This window comes from Paramormyrops kingsleyae, chromosome 23 (assembly GCF_048594095.1).
Source record: "Paramormyrops kingsleyae isolate MSU_618 chromosome 23, PKINGS_0.4, whole genome shotgun sequence".
Classification (NCBI taxonomy): domain Eukaryota; kingdom Metazoa; phylum Chordata; class Actinopteri; order Osteoglossiformes; family Mormyridae; genus Paramormyrops; species Paramormyrops kingsleyae.
The window spans coordinates 25,051,966-25,061,646 of NC_132819.1; the positions used below are offsets into that span (position 1 = coordinate 25,051,966).

At 43.8% G+C, this 9,681-nt stretch overlaps 1 protein-coding gene across 1 annotated transcript; it reads right to left on the minus strand.

Moving 5' to 3' along the window:
• On the minus strand, positions 1-5,632 carry csnk2b (casein kinase 2, beta polypeptide). Its single transcript, XM_023809634.2, has 7 exons — positions 5,477-5,632; positions 4,709-4,802; positions 3,246-3,348; positions 2,863-2,978; positions 2,601-2,676; positions 1,345-1,534; positions 1-912 (listed from the first exon to the last, which is right to left on the minus strand). Exons 2-7 carry the CDS (start codon positions 4,778-4,780, stop codon positions 822-824), a joined length of 648 nt encoding a protein of 215 aa, XP_023665402.1. The 5' UTR covers positions 4,781-4,802; positions 5,477-5,632; the 3' UTR covers positions 1-821.
• Positions 5,633-9,681: the final 4,049 nt, after the last annotated feature.

Sequence of the window (9,681 nt, forward strand, 5' to 3'; positions counted from 1 at the left end):
TCAAGAATGTGAAAGAAAATTTTATTGTGCATTCTGAACCCTGTTGACAGTTACACACCGGAGGGGGAAGAGAAAAACAAAACAAAAAAAAGACAAGACAGTTATGGTTGCAAGACAAGCTTAATCGCTTTAAGTTGAAAGTCTGTTGGGAATCTCATCTGGTTCCTAAATATACTTAAATAAATATGCAGTCCCACCACGAAATGCATAGCGGCAGTATTCCAGGAGTCTCTTGGCAGGAAGGGACTGTGGTACCGGAGGGCTGTGGTACCGTCTAGCTCAGGTCTGTATAGTACTGCAGTCAGCTACAGAGGATCTACTAGAACAAACCTTTAAAAAAAAATAAAAAATTAAAAATCTGAATATGTCACATGCCAGTAACTGAGTCCTTAAACCAAAGACCCACGGTGTCATATGGGCAAGAACTTTAAAGAATTTCAAACTAAGTCTGTCCTTTTCAAATAACCGTCTCTTTGCGCAACATTCAGATCAGAGATGCAACGTTAAAAAAAACAAAAAACAAAAAACAAAAAAAAAAAAACGCAGGCTAACCGTGCGCCTTGGTTTAATGGAAGCTACTGGAAGAGGAGGATGGTGTACAGGTCACTCGACGGGGTCTCTGTTACAGCCAGACATGCACAATTGTGAACATCCGCGTGCATGTGTGTGTGCATGACAGAGGGCACGCTTCGCATTCGCCTCTCCGTTTATGTTAATCGTCCTTTTTTAATGTGAAATCCTATGCAAACACAAAAGGCTGCTTCCTGCACGGTGCGGGCGTGGATGCCGAGCCTGCTGCCGACACCTGTTCCCATGGCGACCTAGCGGATGGCCTTGACGGGGCTCTTGAAGCTGGAGGCTGCCTGCAGCTGAAGCTGGTAGGCCATGGGGTGGATCTTAAAGCCATAAAGCCTTGGAGAGACAAAAAGGCAAGCGGGTTACAACCACAAGTAACACAATCTCTCTCAGAGAGCAAGATGGGATAGGCAAAAAGAGATTTCCAGATGGGGATCAATAAAGCAACAAAATATTCCATTTTGTTCTATTCTACTGTACAGAAAGGAGAAAGGAAAAGAGGTTTTACAGGCAAAAGACCTCTGCACCTGCTTCCAGCCGACCTACAAGACAGCCTTCGGTCAACTACTCCTCCAGAAGGACTCTGGCTGGCTGACAAACTACTCCATCCAACTTTTGGAATTATTATTTTTAAATAATACTGTATCTTTCCCAACACAGTTCACTGGAGGACACAGACAAGCAGGTTCTCTGAAGAGTCACCAGACGACCTACAGGGAACTTTTACAGATACGAGTCAAAGGGACAGGAAGCAGAAACAGCACCAACCTGGGCACAAACTGGTTGGCAGGCCTCTTGGGGCGATACTCGGGGTGAACCATGAACAGCATGTGGGGGAATCCGGTCCCGAAGTAGGCCCCGTCGGTGTGGTGGTGCCGCGAGGACTTGGGCGTGTACACATCCATACATTTGGGACAATACAGCTTCACCATGGCTTCTCCTGGGATGTCCGACAGGCCTGGAGGGAGTTTGACGAGAACTTGTTTAGTATGATGTGGATAAAACAAACCGGCCAGGTATTCACTCTGAGCCACCAGAGCGTTACGGTTTAAACAACGGGAGGACATTTACAGCCGGGTATTCACTCTGAGCCATCAGAGCGCTACGGTTTAAACAACGAGAGGACATTTACAGCCGGGTATTCACTCTGAGCCACCAGAGCGCTACGGTTTAAACAACGGGAGGACATTTACAGCCGGGTATTCACTCTGAGCTACCAGAGCGCTACGGTTTAAACAACGGGAGGACATTTACAGCCGGGTATTCACTCTGAGCCACCAGAGCGCTACGGTTTAAACAACGGGAGGACATTTACAGCCGGGTATTCACTCTGAGCCACCAGAGCGCTACGGTTTAAACAACGGGAGGACATTTACAGCCGGGTATTCACTCTGAGCCACCAGAGCGCTACGGTTTAAACAACGGGAGGACATTTACAGCCGGGTATTCACTCTGAGCCACCAGAGCGCTACAGTTTAAACAACGGGAGGACATTTACAGCCGGGTATTCACTCTGAGCCACCAGAGCGCTACGGTTTAAACAACGGGAGGACATTTACAGCCGGGTATTCACTCTGAGCCACCAGAGCGCTACGGTTTAAACAACGGGAGGATATTTACAGCCAGGTATTCACTCTGAGCCACCAGAGCGCTACGGTTTAAACAACGGGAGGACATTTACAGCCGGGTATTCACTCTGAGCCACCAGAGCGCTACGGTTTAAACAACGGGAGGACATTTACAGCCGGGTATTCACTCTGAGCCATCAGAGCGCTACGGTTTAAACAACGAGAGGACATTTACAGTGAAACATAAATGAATCAGGGCAGAACTTGTCTTTTCCAGACAGGCCGACTTGGGCCACTGTTTTTTTAAAACAGTAAAATGGCACAATAAATTGTATGTGAAGTTGTACTGTAAATTCATTAGATTCATTAAAACAAAAAAAAGTAACTAGTTCGGAATAACAACACCACTTTTCACACAGAAGTTCATCCATACACTGAAGCCCCTTCCAGACTCACCAATAGGCAACATGGGCTGATTCTCACAGTAAACCCGGGGACAGTATCCAAAGTCTCCCTGTTGGTACTTCTCCAGCTGAAAGAGGTTCAAGAAACTGCATTGATACAACACATTCAACTTCTCACTACATTCTTTCTTTTGATTAACCGATTTAAACAAATGAAGTACAGGAAAGCTTATTAATCTTACAGAGCATTAGTGTCTTTGCAACTACAGGCTAAAAACACAATGACTGCAGTGGGGGGGGGGGGGGAGGCATACCATCTGAGCAATGCCCCGATTGGTGAGGATGTACCGCGCATGAATCAGGCCGTAGAGCATCTCGGCCGCCTGCTCAATCAAGTCGCTTTGATTAGGATTGTCCTCCAGTTCTTCATCTGAAGGCAGAGGAAAAGAAACAAATAAATCCAGGACTGGACCAATGGTAACACACACAAGCAGACCACAACAACCAGTGACAAACTGTCGCATTCGGCAAGTATGCATTACACACACTTGTGTTGATCATTTCCTTAAAAAACCCTGCCATTTCAAGATCTCTTAATGCTGATAAATTGGTCCAAATAAAATAGGGTACCTTGTTAAGGGCAAAATAGCAGGGTACTTTCAAGGATTTAGCCTCACAGAGTGAGTATAGTACTCACCTGGCTCAAGGTCCAGGATCATGTCTAGGGCCTGTCGGTAGTGGGGAACCTGCTCATTGAGCCCCGTCAAGTTGAACTTGTCCTGGATGTAGTCCTCATCTACCTGGAGAAGAGGTAGGCTAGACATCATTGGTTGTATGCAACTGGCATAATTCAGTAGCCAATGCGTGGGAAATGGAACATGAATCTGAAGCATTACACCAGGGGTGGGCAATGTTATCCACAAAGGGCCAGTGTGCGAGCAAGATATTGGGATAACCTTTAGGTCAGCTGTACAAACCCAGGTGTGAGGACTCAGCCAATCAGTCCTCTATTTAGCAATTTATTAGGGAGGTACAGTAAAACCTGTATACACAGCAGACATTCGACCTGCAGGTCAGAATAGATAATCCATGTGAAGCTAAGCAGGTTTGGGCCTGGCCAGTACTTGGATGGGAAACCAACTAGGAAAGCTGGGTTGCTGCTGGAAGAGGTGTTGGTGTGGCCAGCAGGTTAGTCCATCCTGTGGTCAGTGTGGATCCCAATGCCCCAGTGCAGTGACAGGGACCCGTTGGCCAGCAGTGGGAGCCCATCCTGTGGTCTGTGTGGATCCCAATGTCCCAGTGCAGTGACAGGGACCCTTTGGCCAGCAGGGGGAGCCCATCCTTTGGTCTGTGTGGATCCCAATGCCCCAGTGCAGTGACAGGGACCCTTTGGCCAGCAGTGGGAGCCCATCCTTTGGTCTGTGTGGATCCCAATGCTCCAGTGCAGTGACAGGGACCCTATGGCCAGCAGGGGGAGCCCATCCTGTGGTCTGTGTGGATCCCAATGTCCCAGTGCAGTGACAGGGACCCTTTGGCCAGCAGTGGGAGCCCATCCTTTGGTCTGTGTGGATCCCAATGCCCCAGTGCAGTGACAGGGACACTGTACTTTTAAAATGGTGCCATCTGTTAATTGAGATGCAAAATCGATGTCTTGACCTTCTGAGGTGATAAAAGATCCCTGGACGTCTTTCGAAAGAGTAAGAGTGGCACCCCAATGCCCAGTGGCTTCCCACTGTAACCCTTTCAAATCTGGCCTCCTACTCATCCCCTATATCTAACTGGTGAATTCTCTCCTGTCCCTTCACCACCATAGCTACTGTGTGGTGAGCGTACTGGTGCAGAATGGCAGCCGTCGCATCATCTAAATGGGTGCTACACAGTGGTGGTGGTTGAAGTGACTCCTCATTGGTTATGTAAAGTACTTTGGGTGTCCTGAAAAGCACTATATAAAAGTAACATTAATTTCTTCAAAATTGAGTACCCTTGCAGTATGCAGTAAGTAGAGTAAAATCAACTATCCTGAAGGTCTAAATTCATTATGCTAAATTTAACAAGGCATAGTGCTTTGTATAGTCACGCGACTTGAAGACATGCAAATTAAGGCTGGAAAAGCATGAATTGCCACATTATCATCGCTGCGATTTAAAGGCTAGGTCTCACCTCACAAAAGAATTCATTCCCCCTGAGTCCACAGAACCAGGAGATCCAGGATACTTCCTCAGAACTGCTCATGTCCGACCTCTGTCAAAGCCCTCTGTGTATGTTCAGAAAAAGACAACGTTCAGAAATACATTATTCACCAAACGCTACACAGAGAGTAGGATACACCCTGACAAGCATCTCAAAAGTTCTCTTAGACAAAACGCTATCGCTTCTTAGCAGTGTGACGGAGGGTTTCGAGCTTAGACCGACAATCCATACTGGACACAGGTCAGTTTCTCTTTTTTCCCCCTTTATCTTCAGATCTGCACACTAGCGCGCACGCAAAAATGATACTTATCTCTTGGACATTGGTCATACATCAGTCAGCAATCGACTTTTTTTGCCAATTACATATCTGTAACTTATTCACTTCGTTCAAAGAGGTAAAAATCGTGCTTCCACACCATATAATTTAAAAGGAATCCAGGGCTAGATACCAATCGATACCACATTGTTCAGATCTAACTCGTCTTCAACGACAGACATTAATCGAGATTTAACACCATGCTATATAAAAAATACTCTGAAATAACTACAGCTCGAAAGTGACCCAATGATTCCTACAGAAAAAAAAAACCTTGAACGGATGTAGTTTGATTCTGATGGCTCAATATGGCGCATTTTTGCGTAGGTCGCATAAAATGGAAATGAGGGTCTGTTTTCACGCATAAATTCGCTGGTCACACTCGAAGGTGCACATAACTTATCAAAAGTTTATGTACTTACCCCCCGCTTTAAAAATAATAGGCTGATAATTGCAACAGAATAAGTATTTAACACAGCTTAGCTCAGCAAATAGCATAGACCGCTAACAGGACCTGTCGTACTGCACAGAAATTGGGTCTGTAACAGCATGATGACGCATTAACTCTGCGACATTTCTCCCGACATGCTCCACGAGAACGTCTGTTAATTATTGTAAAAAAAATGTCGTGTGTGTTTTTTACACCTCTTCCGTAAAATCCTTGTCAGATACTCGCGTGTCTCTGGCTGCTTTGTAAATACCATTTTCGCGATCTACTGCATGGTATCGACAACCCATCCATTCAGTCGCGATTCAGTCTTGTTTATTGTGGATTATTAAGCACAATAGGCTGAATAGGTAGAATTTCTCTTTTTGGGACAGTTCGTTTTATTCAATTCAGCTCAACCTTTCTCTTTCCTTATCTGTAGCCCCTGCGTGCCTGAAATCCACGACCATAGTGCCTCTTCCAAAAACTATGACTACCGACCAGCTCTCACCCGTCATCGCAAAATGTTTTGAACGATTGGTACTTGCCCACATTAATTTAAAGCCTCTGTCCCAGCCAATCTAGACAAACACCAGGATTGCCTACCGGACAAACAGATCGACTGAGGACACCATCTGTATGGCTTTGCATATGTTGCCCTCTCGCACCTGCAAAATACCAACACCTATATAATATTAGGATGCTCTTTGTTGATTATAGCTCAGCGTTTAACACCATCGTAAAATGGCGATCATCACACTCAATGTATTACAGAACCCCCTCCATATGCAACTGGTTACTGCACTTTCTCACCAACTGCCTCCAGTCTGTCAGGTTGTGCAAGTACACATTATGCACCCTCACCCTGAGCACTGGTGGGCCACAGGGCTGTACAGTATGCTAAGTCCTCTCCTCTATGCGCTCTTCAACCAAGACTGTCAACCCACCCATGATTCAAACATTTTTGTTAAATTTGCAGATGATACAACTGTCATTGGACTCCTATCAAACAATGATGATGCTATATATGAGGGGGTTCGGAACCTAACAGTGTGGTGTAACACCAACAACTTGGTCATAAACACCAAGAAGACTAAAGAAATCAATATGGACTTTAGGACTACTAAAAAGGTCAATCACAGTCCAGTAACAATCAAAGCAGAGGACGTGAAAGGGTATCTAGCTTCAAGTTTCTGGGAGTGACCATCACCGAGGACCTCTCCTGGGCTGACAATACCTCAGTGGTAAGAGGCAAATCACAACAATACATCTACTCTCTGAGAAGGCTAAAGATTACTAACCTCTCCCAGAAGCTGATGGTTAATTTTTAAAGATGCAGTATAGAGAGCATTTTACCTAACTGCTTCACAGCTTGGTACAGCAGTGACATCGAAGCCGCTAAAAAAAAGCCCTACAGCGAGTCATAAACACAGCACAGGCCACTGTTGACACGGAACTGCCGCCGCTCAAACATTTACAGAAGCTTTGCTGCGTCAGAAAGGCTAAGCAAATCATGGAGGACATCACTCATCCGGGAAATACTTTGGTTATGCTCCCTCCATCCACGTTAGATCAGTCCGTGCGCATACGAAACAGAATTATAATCCTTTCCATTGTTTCAACTGACAGCTTTCTTGTTGGGGCCATATTTCCTGTCAATCAGCCAGGTGCAACAGCTCGTTAAAGTATGCAAGCACTCACTTTCAACTGCAGACTAATTTGCATAATTAGACTTCTGCAGGTATTTGTTTCAGAAATGAAAATTACAGGGTGATTCCATATTTTTTTACATAATCACGATTTTTTCCTCTACTTGATCTGAAAAACGATGTGCCAAATAATTACAACAGTGTCATATTTTAGAATCATGTTTTACAAAGCCAGGATGTTCAGATGTCAGGTAAAATAGTTCAGTGTTATACCTTGGATTTGATTTTCGGACTACAACGTAAAACAACTCCTCCAAGAACATCCTCCAAGAGTATACTGATTCCATATTTTTTGCCAGGGTGTGTGTGTGTGTGTGTGTGTAAAATAATTTAGTATGATATACATTATAATATCAGTCACACATACGAGCAATTTAAGCACTTCACTGAAGCTACATGTTTTTGGATAGTGGAAGGAAATCGAAGGATCCAGGCACATGTGCACATAGGGGGAACATATGCAAATTCCACAAACACAACGCGACAGCGCTATCCACTGCGCGCGACTGTGCCGCCCTCATTGTATACTCGTATTATGTCGCATAAGTTAATATCGACGTGGCATTTCATGCAGTTGTCACATCGCAATTAAGAACCGCGATTAACACCATTTTTACTCAGTCCGAGGAAACAAAATTAATGATAGTTCCTTTTCAACATTATATAGTATGTTTTTTTAATCACGCTACAGTTTAATATCGCCGCTGCTTTTGCATGCACTCTCCGAGACAATCATAATCATGCTCGTCCTTGCTTGACTCACTCATAGATCTTGTGGCGTATTTGTGAGGAATTAAATAAAAATAAGTGAAAAGGAGAAAAGTGCACAAGAACTGGTCACGGAAAGACATTCGCCGTTGCCTCTATGGAAATATTTTGTATTCCATAACGACGATGCTGAACAAAAGCACTGCTTTGTGTCTGCTGGCACAAGTCACACCGCGACTTGTTTGACAGACTCTGTTGGGAGATAAGTTTCATTTGGCTATATAGTTCATTTTCAACTCCTAAATATCGCAAAAACTTGAAATATCGCAATGTGAACTTTTCCCAGTATTCTTCAGTCCTAAAACATAATACTTTAACAAAAAGTAATTCCTTTATGCAGCGACTACTTTGACATGCAGGGATTGTAGAAATTAAATTACGCAAAATAATTTAAGTAAAATTGGCGAAAAAGTCAGGCTAGGCTGCTCCGTGAGACATATCTATGGCTAATCTCGCATTATTGATTGAGTGCGTCAAAACCGAACGTCTTCTTATAAGGTGTATTTGCATTGCGGCTGTGCGGTGACGACATTAAAGTTCCTACTCGCAATACTGACAAATGACTGCATTCGAAGCACTTTCAGGATGTTGTCGCCTTGCCAGAGTGATGTTCCTAGAACACCCACACCGCAACCAAGTCTTTCTTGGTTGGTTTTATTACGCATGAAATTGATATGGAATAAAGTAAACTTTTTAAATTAATTTTTATCCGTTTAGCAGAGGTCAATGAGAACAGACTAAGGTTAGCATATAGGTGCTGGCAGTGGTGCTGTATAAAGAGGGGAGGGAGCAATTAGGACGATTCCTAGGGCTCCTGAGCAATAGGAGCCTTAAAAATTTACAACAATGATTGGTCTGAGTTGGGGGCCCAATATGATAAGTGTGGCCCAAAATTTCTAACAACCCTGGGTGCTAGTACCTAAAGCCTTCAGGGGTTATACATATCCAATTTCCCCTCACACTGACAGCTGGTATCCACTGTTAATTTACCTTTCTGGTGTCATGTGGGAATGGGAACAATCCAGTAATCTACCCTCTTTCAACCTTGTGCCACCACTGATGATCTGCTGGCACTGCTCAGACAAAAGGTCCTGTAATATATGCTAGCCTGAAGGAGGGTAGATTACCGGGTGTCTCCCATTCCTACATGACACTAACATAGCGGGGGAACAACTTATCCTGATGATATAATTTTATAATTCTCATTTTTAGATATTACCCTGTCTTATTTTATAGTTTGCCACCATGTTAAGTGCTTTTAACAGTGCACCTGTAATGTAAGTTAAATACCTTCTTAAGTATGAGCAAGAAGGATGCCGAAATATCAGTTTCGATAATTGTTTAGTTTTGAGAATCTAACATTAATTTAGTTTATGTGGTACTTTTAATGTTTTGTTATAGGGACCAGGACACTACACCAGATTCGCCAGCACCATCTCCCATTTTTACCATTAAGGTTTGTGCCGGAACCGAATATGGGTGGAAAATCTTTTGGTATTGGATCGAATTTGATACAAAATAAACCCACATAAACTCCATACAGAACTTAAGCAGGCAGCACAAAGTTACATATTTTTCCTTGTGTTACTATTGGAAAAATAGAAACCTTGTGATCAAAGACAATATTTGCTTTGACTCAGTGTACAGTGTACTCAGACCTAGCTGATGGCTTTGCATACCTTTGCATGTGAAAACCATTTTAAAAATAAAAGACACCAGAAGA

Bases quoted from the DNA above. Each gene is read 5' to 3' on its own strand.
- csnk2b (XM_023809634.2), bottom strand. From the start codon at position 4,780: ATGAGCAGTTCTGAGGAAGTATCCTGGATCTCCTGGTTCTGTGGACTC. The intron at 2,677-2,862 runs GTATGCCTCCCC...AACCTCTTTCAG, and splicing joins ATCGGGGCATTGCTCAGATG to CTGGAGAAGTACCAACAGGG. The intron at 913-1,344 runs GTTGGTGCTGTT...TGTCTCTCCAAG, and splicing joins GCCAACCAGTTTGTGCCCAG to GCTTTATGGCTTTAAGATCC.